Raw genomic sequence first — 18,819 nt, forward strand, 5'->3', positions numbered from 1 at the left:
ACTTTATCCCTTTATCTGCACAGTACTAGACTCAAATAGGACAAGAGCTAGGAGAGTAAAGCTGTGAGGCGAGAAAGTAGAAGCACTGGTGCTTAGGAAGCCAGCTTCAGGAGGCCATTTGTGAGAAAAGCACTGAGCTCCCCACTCTGGTGGATAGCCAGAGCACTTCTTTGTTAGAAATTCTCATTGAAGTTAAAAAAAAAAAAAAGAAAAGAAAGAAATGTACAAACCTTGGAGTCAAGCTTCTGAAGTGTTGGGATGATTCTGGAGGAATAGATGAAGGAAAGGACTCTCAGTCTGTGTGATGTTTACATGAAAAGACCAGTCAAAGCCACCAACAGGGTCTGCCTCGGACTGCCAACTTGAGGGGCAAACAGACTCATGGACCTCTGTGCCTCTATGTTTGGATTGAGGGAAAGTATGGTAAAGAACAAAGTCGGCAAGTGAAAGGTATTGTGACAAGAGTAAGGGGGCCAAACAAGTTCTCAGTCACTGTACAGAAGAGATGGAAAAAGTTCCTCCTGAAGAGACCATATCTGGGACATGAATGGCACCAAATACCAAAATTGCTTATGGAAGGTAGGGAGTACGTGCTGTCAGTTTGTCCTGACAGCCAAGTTGACAAGGCAGCATTTTTGTTTCTTCATTTTTGATGATGTTGGTTGTTTTGGGGAGGGGTTCGAGATAAGGTTTCTCTGTAGCTCTGGCTGTCCTGGAACTCACTCTGTAGACCAGACTGGCCTCGAACTCAGATTCACCTCCATCTGCTCCTAAGTGCTGAGATTAAAGGTGTGCACCATCACCAGCCACCCAGCTGACAGGTCAGTTTTAAGCTGGCCAGGCTTTAGGTAAATCATGTTTGAGAGGTAAACTATGGCCACTGTGCTCCCTCCCTGAACTGAAGGAGAGCTTAAGAGTCAGTCAGCCACTGATGGCTCTCAGAGGTCTCGCCCAGGCTTCAGACATGGAACCCTAGGTGGGGCTTGATCTTCTGCAGCAGACTTTATAAGGTTTGGGGTGACTCCAAGTTTGACAACACTCAGTTGCCCTCTGTGAAAACAGTTGGTATGATTAAATCCAAATACTATGGTAGCAGTTTGGGCAAAGTTAGTAACCTACAATTTATAAGAAAGGATTTTTTTAAGGCATAAGAATAAAATAGTTTATTAAAGGAATAGTACATACAAGACATTTTCTCAAGTACTTTAAAACAATAGCAATACTAGATTGTAGTTAACTTCTTTATATATAAAAGATTTGCAGAAAGAAACATGCCTTATCAGTCTCTGTTTTATTGGATATGGCTGTAGGTGACGTCATCTATAAACACCACAGAGTGTAAGTTCACTCATGCAGTCCATCTCTCAGACTGCTGCTATGACATTTACATCACTGCCAGCGCTAAACAGTCAGCAAAAGGCTAGAGTTAGGCTCTCAAGAGACAAAAGCAAACATTCATTTTCTAGAACTACCCATTTACTAATACATTTTGATAGGTTATATTCCCTCACCAAAGTCAAGCCCCTTGTTAAAGGGACCACCTACTTTACATTCAGCCTAAACTAAAGAGACTACAGTGTTTTTCAGTGTTTTGTAATGTTTGCCACTTACGGTAAATACAATTGGGATATCGTGATTATAAATGGGCACCACACTGCAATCCCCTCAGTGTACAACTTGAGTGATGATGGAAAAATCTGCCTTTACTCCCTACAAACTTAAAGGAAAGATGCTAAGCTGGATGCTGGTTTCCTAAAGGGTGGATTTGTGCAAAAGTGTTTTCTGCTCTGTACATACATCCTGACATGAGCTGATTGTACACTTTAACATTTTAGTAACACGAAAGACAGTAAGGACAGAGGTGTAGCTCCATGGTAGAGCTCTCGCCTAGCACAAACAGGCTCTTGGGTCTCACCTCCAGCCCTGCAAAACACACAAAGGGAAGCATCTGGCTCATTCCATTGAACAGCCTGTGATACTTGAACATGGGGACATTTGTACAAACACCATACCCAGGCATCAATGTTTTGATTGATAAGTCGCACTTTTTCATCAGAAAGGCTCATGTTGAAAACCGGTACGTGTATAAAGCAGTCACTGCTCCACATTGTGAGGCAGCATTGAGCAGATTGTCCTCACTTATCCCTAGGCTACGCTTCTGTTTGCCTTTGCCTCCAGGTCCTCTGCGGCCACTTTGATCTCATTCCATAACCGCCTAGAGTTGCTCTTAACCTGAAGGGGTCCTTCCATGGTCAGCCACATGTGGCAGCTACCACTGTGGTTTGATGTCAGAAGCATGGGGTGGGGTGGAGACCCATATTCCTCTCCTGTGGGACTTTGCTAACCTCTTCAGAATGCTCATAACAGACCAGCTCACTAAGTCTAAGTTCACTTAAGATCCCTTTTCAGAGAGATTTGGCAGAGGACAAGAAGATGGAGCTCATGGGAACTCTGGAGAAGAGGGCCAGAAGACAAGGGGAGGCTGCTGGGGACCAGAGGATGGCAGTCCACACATAGAAGGCAGGACTGCCATCTGTCACCATGACATACTGACTTTATGTCTCAGCAAACTACAAACTGAATCTCATGAATTCCGCTCTACCTTTGAAGACATTTTACCTCCCAGGAAAATGATTTCATGATCATTCAAGGCTTGAGATTGCAGCGTCTTCTAGCACAATTTAAAGCAAAAGATCTTAATGACGATAGAACCCAAAGAACAAGTTGTGAGAGATGCCCATCCTCGCCCACAGCTGTTTAAATAGCTTTATTACAGGTACATCCCATTGATGAGGTAGTCGGATTCCTCGGATGTAATGGGACGGGCTTTCTTAAGTTTCTGCTTCACCAGTCGGAGTCGGCATGTCACCATGAGAAGTAACAAAGCAGTGATGACCAGACCCAATGCCAGGGGTAGCACTGCGCCTATGCAAGGTTTGAAAAAAAAAAAAAAAAGTGCTGGTCAGTGCTTGGCAACAATGGCTGCTACTGGCTATTCTATGATGAGCACTTGGCACGCATTGTTTTAGTTTTAAGGTCTGTTTTGGTTTTTGGTTTTCAACACAGGGTTTCTTTATATAGCTTTGGAACTCACTTTGTAGGCCAGGCTGGCCCCAAACTCACAGACATCCATCTGCCTCTGCCTTCCTAGTGCTGGGATTAGAGGCGTGCGCCACCACCCCCCGGGCATGGGCATGCATTATACCTCATCTGAACAACTCCAGTTGGTGCTAGTCTTACTGCTGCTTCTCCGTAAATGTGCAGGACGGTTAATTCCTCTGCGTGCTTATCTATTATAGACCTCTTAAAAACTAAATTCTCGACCAGGTTCCTCGAGAATTTGCCTGGCATCAGGAGTAAAAACCCTGCAGTGAAATGGCACTTATCTCCAACTACCCTAGAGACTGTTAGCATGAGAAATGTACTCGTTGACAGTCACGCAGGTCCTTAATGAATTCAAACAGGATCACCTCATTGGCTATGGTCTACCCCTGGTTTCTGGTTCTGGCAGTTTAGGATATTTGTTTCCAGGGCTTCTGAAGAAGGCTCAGCGGTTAAGAACACGTACTGCTCTCCCAGAGGACCCAGCTTCAATTCCTAGCATCCACCTGGCAGCTCACAACTATCTGTAACGTTAGTTCCCGGGGACCTGATGCTCCCTTCTGGCCTTCACAGGCACCAGGCACTCACATGCATAGACACACATACAGGCAAAACACACAAATACATAAAATTATTATTTTTTGATTCATTGTTTTTAAATCCAGGGATGCTACTGTCCTCCAATAGACCATTTATTGAAAACTAACTTCAAATATGCTGGTATTCACTGCCAGCCCTAAAACCTCATGCATATAGGCAACTCTAAACAGACTGCGCAGGCTGTGTGTGCGTGTGTGTGTGTGTGTGTGTGTGTGTGTGTGTGTGTGTGTAGTAAAATGAGGCCATGAATTTTGTGGGGGGAAGCAATGTGGGAGAAGTGAAGAGAGATAAATGGGGGGAGAGAGTGATATTATTATAGTTTAAGACTAATATTGAAAAATGCTAAGCTGGGCATGGTGGTGCGCACCTGTAATCCCAGCACTTGGGGAGGCAAAGACAGGCAGATCTCTGTGAGTTTGAGGGCAGCCTGGTGTACAAAGTGAGTCCAGGACAGCCAGGACTACACAGGGAAACCCTGTCTGTGGGGGGAAATGCTGGTGTAACTTTGGCCAGTGGTTTTCCTTTGGAGCTAGTCCTGGGTGACAGATCAGAGTAGGCTATCGTCTGGAAAGGGCATGCAGGTCTGCTTCCTGGCAAGCCCAGCAGCCTTTATCCTTAGTCACCTACACTGGAGGAGGGCCAGGTTTGATGACATAGGGAGGCTATTTTTATTTAGTTGTACCTTCTTGCAGCAGGGCAAAGTAGAGGAGCCAGAATCTCCATGTGTAGCTTGACACTGAAACATTTTATTTTGTTTATTTATTATGTGTTGACTGATAGCTTTCCATGTGCCAGTCACTGGCCTAAGTGCTACTAATCAAAGATAAGCAATTTTTTTTTATTTGTTCACAAAAATACCCAGCCTCAAGGATAAACTAATACTAAGAGCCAGCTTTATAGCTGAGATAACTGCATGCTCACAAGCACATGGGCTGGTGCATGGTATCCATTTTACAAATGATAGAAACAGGGGCATCTAACACTGTGCCATATGCGGTGAAAGATCCCCCACACATTCAGAATAAGCCTGTGGTCTAGTCCCTGTGGTGCTGATTGCTCTAAGATGGATGTCAGGACATAGCCGAGTAACTTCAATCTGTTTAGCAGGCATTTACCAGAAAGACTGCAATGGAATATTGTCATAATAACAGGAGTTGAGTTTAAAATCTAAAGGTGGGAAGAAGGGTTTGGCTGGTAAGATTTTTGCTAGAGTGATTCTGATCTTATGTGGGAGCTCAGTTTGGGGGAGGGAGGAAGATAAGTTTGTTACGTATGTTCGTTCTTGAATATATGTATATACTTCGGAGCATCTTCTGATTAACATGCCTATAGGGCAGTGGTTCTCAACCCTCTTAATGCTGAGACCCTTTAATACAGCCCTGGGTATCTGTATGTAAGCAAACCGCCTGGAGATGGATGGGGGAACAGTCTCCCATATTTCTGATGGCCTTAGGTAACCCTTCTGTTCAATGCCAAAAAGGTCAGGACCCACAGGGCAAGAATCACTGCTCTAGGGCTCCAGGTGCAATGTTCCCCGAGGCTCTTAGATCATCTGGTCCAGATACCTAGGGGCTGTTAGCACAGCGCTAATAGCTGCTGCAATGAAAGTGAGATCAACAGATAGGGAGAAGCAACAGGAGCAGGCTCCAAAGGGCAAGGGTCGGGACAGAGAGACAGAAAGGCAACAGAAATAGACTTCACAGAGTGGTTCCAGTGAAAAAGATGCTCTGAAGGGCTCAGGGTGGAGCCTGAGGAGTCTGCTGGAGTAGCACATGGAAATTTATTTACAGGAGACGGGACTATTTTCTTTTTTTTTTTTTTTTTTGTGCACAGAAAGAGACCTGATTGCTTGCAGCCACAGACTATATGAACCAGTCGAGAGACGGGGATTACCAGATGATGCCAAACCCAGCCGAGGAAATGGCTATATCAAGATTCAGGCCAAGTGGCCATGGAGAGAGGGAACACCTTTTGTCAGAGCTGGAGGAAAGGAAGGGAGGGTGGGGCAAACAGACTGAGTGTAGATAGCTGAGGTAGTTCTCCCAAGACAGCCTTAACTTTAGGCACATAAGACTGGTCCCGGTGCCGGGCGTGATGGCGCATGCCTTTAATCCCAGCACTCGGGAGGCAGAGGCAGGCGGATCGCTATGAGTTCGAGGCCAGCCTGGTCTACAAAGTGAGTCCAGGATGGCCAAGGCTACACAGAGAAACCCTGTTTCAAAAAAACCAAAAAAAAAAAAAAAAAAAAAGACTGGTCCCGGTATAGCTTGACATCTTAGATGTGACCTGGAGCTGACTTCACGTTAAAGGGCTGATAGAGGGTATCAGAATACCAAGGACAGCCCTGTGTGTGAGCATCGGGAAGGGATGTGAAGTTTATTTAGTGTCTACAGGTATCACATTTTAGGGCAAGGAAACCTGCTACAAATGCACACCCCACAGCCGGCCAGTCAGAAGCATCCAAAACTACTGCTTCTCCTTGCATCCCAGTGCTCTGGGGCTTCAGTGGCACCCTGAAGAAAGAGTTTTCAAAGAATTAAGCAGCCTGCAAGTGTCAGGACCAAGACAAAGAGACTTTGTTCTCCTCCCTACAGGAGCCCTGAGTTCTGCCTGGCCAGGGAGGTCTGTTAGCCAGGTCCTCTGGCTTGATCAAAGATGAAAACCAGTGTTTAGGCTAAAGGTGGTGAGCAAAGTTTGAGTGGACATCTCAATCTCGATCCTAACCTTGTGGCTCAGGTCCACCTAGGGAGACAAGACAGATGTGACATTCATGAAAATTTCTTATTTTCCAAATCACATATGAGGTTGCTAATTCCTGTTTAAGGTGCCGCTCCCCATCCCACCCCCACATACACACATCTGTAATGTAGTACTTGTCAGAATACTGAAACTTTGTTTGTTTGTGTGTGTGTGTGTGTGTGTGTGTGTGTGTGTACATGGTTGATGCTAGGTGTCTTCAATTGCTCTCCATCTTACTTTTGAGACAAGGTCTCTCACTGCACCTGGAACTCATGTAGCTATAATAGATGGCTAGTGAGCCCCTGGGATCCTCTTGTCTCTACCTCAACGTGCTCATATTACAGGCAAATGCCACCACACAAAAGCTGAGGAAATAGCTATTCTGCTTGTACCAATGGGAATGACATTCGGAGCATCTGAACATCTGGAAAGAGCAGCAGCGAGTTAGAGCTGATCTCCAGAGACATGTGGCCACTGTTGACAGATGACCAGGAGTCTTAGTCTAACATCCTGAGACAAGCCAAATTCAATAGGCCAGCCAGCTGCAGGGGGACCAGACAGGCGCCTAACGTCTGCACTATGCTCAGACATCAGCTGTTTAAACATTGCATTTTGATATTGTCCAGCTATGAAAGGAGATGAGCCACGTTGTTCAAATACTACAAAGAATATGCTGGGGCAAAAAGGCAGCTTTTTCCGTGTTTAGATTGGTAATTTAGGAATTGCTGGTTTAGTGTGCAGGATTCAGGACTAAAGCCTTTCTAAGGGACTGTCAGTGTGTTTCCCTTCCAGTTAAAAACAACCCAAATGATGGAGCTGTCTTTGCACATGTCAACGGTCTACCTGCCGCCACTCCTGTCATGTTGTCATTAAGAGCACATAATGTCTTTCTCATTCTTCTTTCTCACAAATAACTCAGTCTTAACAGCCACCATTTACAAACTGTGTAGTATATACTCTGATCACGGTGTTGCATTCACCCTCTGCAGCCACCTTGTGCAGCACAAATAGTTATGTCACCTCCCCGGCTGAAGTCACTGGCATCCAGAGATAAGAACCTGGCTGTGGTTGTTGAGCCAAGTGGAAGAGCCAGAATTTGAACTGTGGTGTCTGTCCTGGAACTTACCCTGTAGCCCAGGCTGCCCTCAAAACTCAGAGATCCACCTGCCTGTGTCTCCTGAGTGCAGGGACACTGTGTATGTCACAGTGCCCACTGAGTTCATATGCTTAGCCTCTATTGTGGGGCACAGCGACTGTGCCACTGGGACGACCAGCATGGAGCTTGTAAACATTGAAACTTAGGACGAAAATCTCAAATCTCGAGACCGGTGGGAGTAAGGATCGTTCCCTCCCTGTTCTGTGCCTGTACACCCCAGCGCATGTAGTTCCTATCCATGCAAATGAAGCATTCCCAGCATGTCAGCCCCAGCCAATGATGTTCACTCACCTGAAAACCCCTCCCCCCAAGGCTTATATAGCCCTTATTCCCCACCCCAATAAAGGGCTGCTGTATCACAGTGAGCTAAACCAGCTGCTGTACTATAGCTGTATCAGAGACAGTGCCCGTCCCCACACACTTACTGCCACACCCAGTATCCCTGCTCACCCTGCCTAAGTTTCATTCCTTCAAGTGTAGCACCTGTACACATCCATGCCTGGATGCCCCAAAGGGAAGAAACGGACCCCGGGCTCCAGACTGACACTCTATCTCACAAATTTTCCCCACAAACTGATCCCTGGAAGGGTATGCAAAAGCCAAAGATAGTAGGCTACTGTCAAGGGTACCATGATGCACTGTGACTTTGAAGATGAGAAGACAGTTTGGTCCATGGAGTACCACTTCTACGTGAACTCTCATGGCTCCGTCTGCCTGACATGCAGCGGGGCTCAGGTGGCCCCGTGCACCTCACTGCTTGTTAGTGTTGCCAAGGTTTACACTGACCTGCCTCCGGGGCTGGGTGGTCCCCTTGGGCTTCATCACTCTTAGACTTGAAAATGTAATTCCTTTCTTCTTGGTTCTTTCCTGAGGAGTTACTGTCTGTGGAAAGTAAGCAGATATACGTTAATGGGACATTAAAAACCTCAGGAAGTGGGCATGAAATCACAGCGTCATTTATTTTTTAACTTAGGTAGATGGCTATCTGTCTGAGTGTATGATGTCTCTGTCGGTGCCCACAGAAGCCAGATGTGAATCGCCTGATGTGGGTGCTGGGAATCAAACTTGGGTTCTCTAGTTAACCACTAATTAACCTCTCCAGTCCCTTATTTACTTTTTAAGCTATGGGCTAAGAGAAAGGAGTGGCAGGATTTATTTTTAAATAAACGTGGGCCAGTTGGGCATGACAGCTCATGCCTTTAATCCCAGCACTCAGGGAGGCAAAGGAAGATGAATCTCTGCTGGGACCCTACCTGAAGTGAAGAGAGAAACTTGTCAGTATCACTTAGGGCGCTGGGTCAGAATTATCAGAATCTGACCTTGTGGTTTATTCTTCTTACACATTTAACCACAGTAAAAACTTTGGGAAAAGGTTTCCACGTAGCACACAAATAAATATAAAATTCAGGGGTTTGCACAGCAAGTTAGGCATTTTCATGCTGGAGTACCAATAATCTTTGAAGAGGATCTCCAAATGGTCTAGAAGCAATTTAAACAAGCTTACATTGATTAGTATGTTTTTTTTTCTACTGATGAAGGGAGGATAATAACACTGTTGGGGTGGGGGACATAGTGAGGTCCCCAGAGCTGTGTTAGCATGCACAAGGCCCCCAACCCCTAATCATTGCTTATGAGTATTGAAATATATTCCTGTAGTGTTCTAAGATCACCATCTATCTCTTCCTGCGCCCAAATGGAGGATATGTAAAGAAATGCTCTGGTTGATTTAAATGACATTTTCTGAAGGAGTAAACAAAGCTGATGGAAAGAACCCTTGACTATCCTCATTTGTCTTACGGTTAGATGAGGGGTGGCTAGTTCAAGAGGACACTGAGTTAGATTACTGAAGACTAAAGAGTTTCTTAGAGGAGTTACTAATGCCCAGGACAGACAGACAGACAGACAGACAAACAGAAGGGCAATAGTGGAGGTTCCAAGGAGACTTTAGTCTCCAGTATCAGAGACAGATGGCATGGTGGGGGATTTGAGGAGAATCTGGGACCTTGTGGCAGAAGAGCCTCGTGTGATTCTTTAAGCCCGGGAAGCTTTACAGCAAGAGCCTGAAGCTGGGCTCTCTTATTCTTAAAAGCCAGGGAAGAAGGTGGGAGCAAGATAACACTCTGGCGACACCTTACCAGCAACACCATCTGATGGGAATTCACTTCCCAGGGGTGGGGTCCTGTCTATAGTGTCCCACTAGGGGAGGAGCTCTTGGAATTTGTCATAAATGAACCTCCTCACACTAGACATTCTGTTGGACTCCTGGCACCATCTTGGAAGGACACAAACATTTACAACTGTTGCACAGATCACACTTCCACAGATCTAAACAACCTCCTGAGAACCACGATCGAATGGACTCCAAACAGTTCCTTCATTACACAAGACGTGAGATGGATGAGAACATGAAGAGAGAAGCCTTTCAAAACACGTCCTTACACTCTTTGCTGTGGCACCTCCTAGGAGGCTGGCTATTTCAAGACGAAGTTGACCATCTCCTCCCCCAACACTGGCAGTCAGAACTCACCCAAGTGTACGGTGAACACAAGTGGTGTACTCTCTGTGAGAAGCACAGGGCCACAGAAGTAGCTGCAGATGCTGAGTGAAGAGGGAAGGATTATGTGGTCCAAATCAGTGGTGGGAATGACAAACAAGATGCTCCCATGGAGCAAGATGTCTTGACCCATGATACAGTGCGCCTGCTGTTGACTAAGGGGCATTTTCCTTGTAGACCAAGGATAACTGAATCAAGGAAATGCAAGTGTGTTTGAGGATGCATTGTGGATTCCATCTGAGAGTCCTCAACTTATATTTTTGGTTATTGTTTTAAAAGGCAGAGGGGGTGATATTCCTGGACTGGCAGATACAACTGTGCTCAGTGGTTGGTGCCCAAAAGAGCTAATAGAACCTGATGGTTTTCGATCTTTCTAAAGAAGATGATGTCACCAACATGTTGTCAGAAATCCCTGAAACAAAGAGGATAAGAAGCCCAGGACCAAAGCACCCAAGATTTAGCATCCATTATTCCACATGTCCTGCAATTCAGACACTAACATATTGCTCTGAAGAAACACTGCACTAAGACAAGCACGGAGGAGGCTGCTAAATGTGCGGCCAAGAGAATGAAGAAGCCAAAGGAAAAAAAATGCCAGCAACAGATTGCCAAGGGGTGTAGGCTGTCCTCACCGAGAGCTGCTCGGGTCCAGTCCAAAACAAGTCTTGAAGAGTAACAAGTACCATTTTTGTGCCTTTGGCCTCCGGGCTGCTGCACTGGCTGCTCTGCTCTTCCCACATGGCCCAGCTCAGTCTGTCCTAGATGTTCCTGTCCCTGCCTCTGGCTGTGCGTTCCCTCGTAACTATATTAAACTTTCCCCTCCAGTATTTAAAAAAAAAAAAAAAAAAAGTAACAAGTAATCTTAAATAAATAATCAAGTCCTTAAAGCTGGTAGAGTAGCTCACACTGTAGGAAGCCCTGAGTTTGACTCCCAGTGTTATATAAACAAGTAAGTATCCTGAAAACAAAGACCTTTGATATGACAGTTACCCAAAGATTAGCTATGGCCCGAGGCTTTGGCATATTTAGTAGAGGAAGAACAGAACAGCACACCTGTATGCAGAAAAAAATATTTTTTTGTACATGTTTTACTCCAGTTCCCTGAAGGGCTTGGTTGACCGGCTCCACTACCCAAGAATTCTTAAGTTCCCAAGAACTACGGCCCATGCACGGGCACACAACACTCCCTTGTACCACTCCGCAGGCCAGGAAACCAGATTTTCTTCCTCCAGCTAGGCTGGATACAAGAAGACAGCCTTGATAATGAGTGACTTGGACCACACAGAGAACAGGCCCTGCAGCTGCAACCACATCTAATGACAGTCCGGCCATTGTGCCATGAGGTGCTGAGCAAACACAGGCCACACTAGAGCTCTGTATTCCCAACTGCCGGGGGCTCAGGAATTTCTGAGCGCACATTCACTATGTAACCAAACATTTATACGTGCCCCATATATAATCTTTAAAAAACTGTGCCTGAGGCTGAGAGTGTATTCCAGTGGTTCAGTGTGTTTTGCACATGTAAAGTCCTGAGTTTAATCCCTAGCATGCACGCGCGCGCACACACACACACACACACACACACACACACACACATGATGCCTATACTGAACACACACAGAAAAAATTTTTTCTTGTCATTAGTCCCTAAAAAATACAGTAAAAGAACACAGAGAAACCCTGTCTTGAAAAACCAAAACAACAACAAGAACTATTTGGCACTTACATCTATAAGGAATTATATGTAATTTGGAGTGGTTTATAGAATATAAGTGGATGTGTGTCAGTCACATGCAAATATAATGCCATCATTAAAAAAATTTATTTTGTATGTATGTGGGAAGGGGGCATGCATGTGTGCCAAGGCCCATGTTGTGTGGAGGTCAGATGGTAACCTGCAGGAAGGACTCGGCTCTCTCCTTCCTCCAAATGCGTCCTTGGGCTGGAGCTCAGGCCATTAGGTTCTGCAGTGCAGGTCCTAAGTGCCTGCACTTGCTGAGCTGTCTCGATGGCTCTGTATTGCTACTTTTATAGATGGGATTTGGTTCTCACCGGTCTTGGAAGTGAGCCTTTGGGGACACCACGGGAGGACTGTTTTCACTAGGCATTCCTTTCCATAAATCAACACTTCATTCCTTTTTAGTGCTGGGGAATCAAGTCAAGGCGTTTGAGTTTGAGACACATCCTCTTGCACATCTCTACAGCTCTAGAGTTCTTTAACTGTAAACTGATTAGTACAAATGTCAGGGTTGGATTTTGTCTTGTTTTTGCCTTGTTTGGCCAAACTCTTCATTTCAGTTTGCAGCACTCCATATTTGGAGTACATGTGCCTGATGGTCTCTCAGCATGTGAGTCATACTCCAACCTGGGGTCATATTAACATCAGAAGATGGAGACTTACCGCGCCGAACGCACGTTGTGTCCTTACCTGGCTTGACAGCAAGGATCTGACTCTCTGGTGTCCTCTGGGTGGAGTGGATCCTCTTCTCTGTGTGGGATGTGGTGGCTGCTTGTTTGTGGGTTGTGGCTTTCTGGGATTTTTCCAACCAGGGATCTCCTTCACCTTCACTCAGTCCCGTGGTCCTTGGCTGGGCAGAAGTAGCCACTGTGTGTGTCACCATCTTGCGGTCAAGGCCCACTGTGGAAGAAGTCGCTCAGTTACCTCTCTCTCTCTCTTTCCCTCCCTTCTCTCTCTCTCTCTCTCTCTCTCTCTCTCTCTCTCTCTCTCTCTCTCTCTGTGTGTGTGTGTGTGAATGCATGTGTGCACATATTGCTCATAGCATCCAGAGAACAGTCCTGTTGTTCCTCAGGTGTCATTCACCTCTGTTTTTGAGAGTCTCTCACTGGCCTTGAACCTGGAGCTTACCAGGTAGGCTAGGCTGGCTGAGCAGTAGGCTTCTGGGATCCTCCTGCCTCTGCCTTCTCATTACTGGGATCCTGCCACACACCGCTGCTCTTGCCCTTTTATATGGATGCTGAAGAACTTCCACCTCAGCCTTTGCTTTCTTTCCTGAACTTTAACTAAAAATGAGTATATCTGCAGTTGTTTTAGTCATGGGTATTTAAGACTAATATCCTACTATGCTGAGACATGCAGAACCCAATAAAAACCTATCACTTAGTTTTCAAATGTGCAATGTGTTCTTTCCTCCTAGCTTTCCTAACATGGGCAAGGACGAATTAAACCTTATGTTGTTGTTTTTTTTTTTTTTTTAAATCTCTCTACTTTGGCAGCAATAGGGGCTAAACCTTCCCCCCCCCCTTCTTTACACCAGCGAGTTACTTTCTATAGCCTGCCCCCCCTCCAAGGTTTCTCTATGTGGCCCTGGCCATGCTGAAACTCACTCTATAGACCAGGCTGGCCTTGAACTCACAGATCCATCTGCGTCTTCCTCCTGAGTACTGGGACTAAAGGCATACACCACTTGGCCTGAGTCCAGCTCTTCTTTCTTATGGTGCACTCTTAAGTATATGACTTTACAAAACTGATTTATAGGTCTAAGTTAGCCATACCCCAATGTATCATAAACAGTCCTTCAAAATTATAAAAGCACTGCCAAGTGTGATAGACACCCATGCCTATACTCGCAGAGCTTGAGAGGCTAAGATTAGTGGATTGTGAGTGTGAGGTCAGCCTGGCTACATGGCAAGACTTATTTCACACCCCTAACACACACACACACACACACACACACACACACACACACACACACACACACAATTATCAAAGCAAAAATGTTCATGTACTTCAGTTTTTTGTTTTTACTTCAGGTTTTAAAAAAGTTTATTATACTACATAGTAGAGATCAAAGGACAACTTCCGAGAGCTGATTCTTTCTTCCTACCATGTGTATCTGGGGACTGAACTCAGACCATCAGGCTTTAGCAAGTAAGCGCCTTTATTCATTGAGTCATCTTGCCCTTCTTCAGTTTCTAAAAGGTGTATGCTATATTTTACATATAACATAGTTCAGAAAAGAAAGCAAAGGCCAAGGTTCAAGTTTTACAGCATCCATGTAAAAAGGCAAATGTAGCAGTATTTGGTGGTGTGTGGTGGTATGTGGTGGCGTGTGACAGTGTGTGGTGGTGTGTGGCAGTGTGTGGCGGTGTGTGGTGGTGTGTGGTGGCGTGTGGCAGTGTGTGGCGGTGTGTGGTGGCGTGTAGCAGTGTGTGGCTGTGTGTGGTGGTGTGTGGCGGTGTGTGGCGGTGTGTGGTGGTATGTGGTGGCGTGTGACGGTGTGTGGTGGTGTGTGGCAGTGTGTGGCGGTGTGTGGTGGTGTGTGGTGGCGTGTGGCAGTGTGTGGTGGTGTGTGGTGGCGTGTAGCAGTGTGTGGCTGTGTGTGGTGGTGTGTGGTGGTGTGTGGCAGTGTGTGGTGGTGTGGTGTGGTGTGTGGCAGTGTGTGGCAGTGTGTGGCAGTGTGTGGCGGTATGTGGTGGTGTGTGGCAGTGTGTGGCGGTGTGTGGTGGTGTGTGGCAGTGTGTGGCGGTATGTGGTGGTGTGTGGCAGTGTGTGGCGGTATGTGGTGGTGTGTGGCAGTGTGTGGTGGCGTGTGACGGTGTGGTGTGGTGTGTGGCAGTGTGTGGCGGTGTGTGGCGGTGTGTGGCGGTGTGTGGTGGTGTGTGGTGGTGTGTGGCAGTGTGTGGTGGTGTGGTGTGGTGTGTGGCAGTGTGTGGCAGTGTGTGGCGGTATGTGGTGGTGTGTGGCAGTGTGTGGCGGTGTGTGGCGGTGTGTGGTGGTGTGTGGCAGTGTGTGGCAGTGTGTGGCGGTGTGTGGTGGTGTGTGGCAGTGTGTGGTGGTGTGTGGTGGCGTGTGGCGGTGTATGGCAGTGTGTAGTGGTGTGGTGTGTGGCAGGGATCCCAGTTCTAAGGAGGCAGAGAGAGAAGGATCCCAGAAGCCTATTGCTTAGTCTACCTAATAAGTTCCAGGTTCTAGTCCAGTGAGAGACTCTGCCTAAAAAAAAAAAAGAGGTGGCTAGCATCTGGGAAACAAAAGGGTTGTCATCTGGCTGGCTGCCTTGTGAAATGCTATATTTTAAAGACAAAAATAGTGTTTGAAAAATTGAAAAAAAAATGGGCTGGAGAAATGGCTCAGAAGTTAAAAACACTAGTTGGTCTTCCAAAGGTCCTGAGTTCAATTCCCAGCAACCACATGGTGGCTCACAACCATCTATATTGAGAACCAGTGCCCTCTTCTGGCATGCAGGCACATATAATAAATAAATAAATAAATAAATAAATAAATCTAAAAAAGAAAAATTGAAAAAAAATCATACATGATGGCCAAAAATTTGTCGTCTGCAACTCAGAGTTAGCCTCCATGAGTTCTCAAGCATATATTTTTTTTCCCACCAAAAGTTACTTTTGAAATGAGTAGTGGAAGAACTCAGGGTTTCCATTTTATCCCAGAAACACTGAGAAGCTTCTGCCACCCCTTTGAGATCCCTGTCTAATAAGACCATGCAACTGACTCACAGTTCTGACAGAAGTCTTCATCAGACCCATCTGGACACTGCCTCACTCCATCACAAGCCAAGGTGATGTCAATGCAGCAGCCATTGTCACAGAAGAAATGGTAGCGTGAGCAAACACTGGAACATCCTGTTTGTGAACAAGGCTCAGGTCACAGGGACATAGGGCAAGTTAACATCCCCTGTCAGGATGACTGGGGAGAGGAAGCACAAAGCAGGGTAAAGTGACAGTGATAATGAGGACACAACAGAACTGGAGCAGCAGGTTAGAGGGCTCCCCTCCCACCCCCTCACTGAACTCTCAGGGCTGTCTCAGAGCTCTGCCTGAAAGTCGAGATCCAAGTCTTTGTTGCCCTGGTTACTTTCCCTGTTACTCATTTTGCATCCATCCATCCATCCATCCATCCATGCATCGTGGTGCCTCTTTTTCAGGTGGGTCACCTGACGACATCCAGCCCTTTGATTAGCGTGCTTCAGGAGTAGCAACACCATTTTATATATTCTGTGTCTTGAACGATTTTTTTTTTTTTTTTTACTTTTTCATTCTTTCTTTCCTTTTTTGTCCTTTTTGGTTTTTCAAGGCTGGATTTCTTTATGTAGCCTTGGCTGTCCTGGAACTAGCTCTGTAGACCAGGCTGGCCTCAAACTCACAGAGATCCACTTGCCTCTGCCTCCTGAGTGCTGGGATTAAAAGTGTATATCACCACTGCACAGCAAATTTTTTTTCCAAGTAAGTCTTAAAAACAAAACAAAACAAAACTGAGATTGCCTTTCTGCTGTTGACTGTATATGCAGATGACCAGATTGCCATAGAGGACGATCTGTAGCCGGTGGCTGGTGTGAATATATTTTTGGGAGAAATAATGGCATTTTCCCCTCCTGGAGCTGTCAGGAGCTTTTAGCCTGCGGTCCAGTCTGTAGGAGCTACAGATATTTTCATGAGAGGCATTTTTCTCTACTCTTGATTAAGCCAACTTTGCTAAGTATGAATCAGGTGGGGGCTGGGCAGATGGCTCAGTGGTTAAGAGCACTGGCTGCTCTTCCAGAGGACCAGAACCCACATGGCAGCTCACAACTGTATGTAACTCCAGTTCTAGGGGATCCAACACCTTCATACAGGCATACAGGCAGCCAAAACACCAATGCACATACAAATTAAAAATAAATAAATTTAATTGAAAATAAATAAATAAATACAAAAAGAGGTCACTTTTGTGTGATAGATATGAAAGGTCTAGAAGCAGGTCTTCAGGTGTCCTACAATTTGATAGTGACAGGATAGACTAGATTGCTCTTTCAGGAACATGAGTGGCAAAACATAAGATGTTCCACTAACAGGAAAAGCTAAGCATGGTTGATGTGCACAAATGGAGTCAAACACTTATTTTATTGAAAAACTATCAACTAAAAGACTAAGGAAGTGAGTGTATCTGAGTGCAAGGCAACTGGAAGAAAGAAATTAGAGAAAGAAAGGAAGGAAGCGAAATAATGCAGCCCCTTATACAGAGCAGGTCGGGCCCCCTGGATGTAAACCTAGGCCTGCAGAGTCGGCGACAGCCACCAGGGGGAGCAAATGGAAATGTAGCTCGCCAAGCAATCTTACACCTGTGATAGAAAATCCTGGATTGCAAGGCTCCCCTTACTTCCCTGTAGTGTTGGAGGCTGATCTGCATTCATACTTTAGCTGTTTCTGGAACAGTCATCTCCAAATTTTTTAAGAGTATTAATAGACACACATCTTAAATTTACTCATAAATAATATGTGTGTGTGTGTTCTGAGACACTGTACCCAAGATGGCCCAGTGGGTGAAGGTGCTTGTCTCCAAGCCTGGAAACGTTAGGTCAATTCCAGGAACCTACGTGATGGAAAGAGAGAAACAATTCCTTGTCCTCTGACCTTCACACGTGTGTGTGTGTGCAAACACACACTGTAAGAACACACATGCACACACAGAGAATAAAAGACATCATACCCCTTATTAAATACACTGAAAAATTTCAGGAGACTGATAATGAATAAAAATAAAAGTTTTAGCTGGGCGTGGTGGCGCACGCCTTTAATCCCAGCACTCGGGAGGCAGAGGCAGGCGGATTGCTGTGAGTTCGAGGCCAGCCTGGTCTACAAAGTGAGTCCAGGAAACCAAGGCTACACAGAGAAACCCTGTCTAAAAAAAAAAAAAAAAAAAAGTTTCAGGTGTCTTTTTTTCTGCCCTAAAAATGTGTTCATAGTCCCGCAGGGTTTGTCTCTAGTTCAAACCACTGTTCTAGCTCATATTGAGGGGCTCTCCAGCCTGCTATCAGAAAAGATGGTTCTCCCAAGCATTCAGAAGGCATTAGAAATGTCAATGTATTCAAAAGCTGAGCCTTGTTATAGTGTGTGTGTGTGTGTGTGCATTAAAGGACACAGAAACACCTGTTTATGAGCCAGGCATGGTGGTGCATGCCTTTAATCCCAGTGTAGAGACCAAACCAATGCTATTTTATGTTCAGGGCCTGAGAACTTGACACGCCTCCCCCCACCCCCTTGGAGTTTCCAGGGAGAGCCACAAACATACATGAAATAACCTTTCCTAGGAGTTTGTACCTGGGGACAACCAATCAGAGCTGCAGGTCACAGTGATCAGAACAAATGAAAAATTCCCTCTTGCGGTCTGTCCCTGGTCCCCTTGCTTAGCTCTGATTCCCTAGCCAATCAGTTGAAAGGACAACTTTCCTGTACCCCACTAACCTATCACGGAACAGCAAGGCTTGGAAATGGCTTGGGACACCCCCTACAGTTTTTCCTTTAAAAACTTTGTTCCCCTAGCACTAGGGAACATCATCTCCCCTCCTCACAAGGGGGCTGATGGTGCAGGCTCTGACCTTGAAATAAACAAGACCCTGTGCGATTTGCAATCCGGCTGATTCCTGGTAGTCTTTGGGGGTTTTACGACTTGGGCGTTAGATTTGGTGCATTGGCCAGGAACCCCCAGACCTCTAGGACCCCCAGGTCCAAGGCCAGCTGGTAAGTGTCTGAGTGCTCTTGTCCTGTCATTGTTTTGTTCTGTTTGAATTCCTTGTTTCTTGTTACATGTTACTTTCATTCTCAGGAGTCCTCAGGTGACTCAGTATCTGAACAGCCAGAAGTGGCCAAGCGGACAAGCTAGAAGGTCACAGATATGGGGGGCTTGGAAGACGTTCCAGTCCCCAGCGGCAGAGAT

The 18,819-nt window shown here is 45.9% G+C and overlaps 1 protein-coding gene across 1 annotated transcript in view; it reads right to left on the reverse strand.

Annotated features, from left to right (window-relative positions):
- Positions 1-2,372: 2,372 nt before the first annotated feature.
- Positions 2,373-18,819, reverse strand: part of Lrp11 (LDL receptor related protein 11) — a 30,167-nt gene continuing 13,720 nt past the window's right edge. Inside the window, exons 4-7 of the mRNA XM_051164649.1 lie at positions 15,624-15,749; positions 12,580-12,789; positions 8,384-8,479; positions 2,373-2,925 (exon numbers count right to left, since the gene is read on the reverse strand). Coding sequence (XP_051020606.1) covers positions 2,771-2,925; positions 8,384-8,479; positions 12,580-12,789; positions 15,624-15,749 — 587 coding nt within the window. The 3' untranslated portion in view covers positions 2,373-2,770. The remainder of the gene's footprint in view (positions 2,926-8,383; positions 8,480-12,579; positions 12,790-15,623; positions 15,750-18,819) is intronic.

The sequence above is a fragment of the Acomys russatus genome, chromosome 21 (genome assembly GCF_903995435.1).
Source record: "Acomys russatus chromosome 21, mAcoRus1.1, whole genome shotgun sequence".
Lineage (NCBI taxonomy): Eukaryota > Metazoa > Chordata > Mammalia > Rodentia > Muridae > Acomys > Acomys russatus.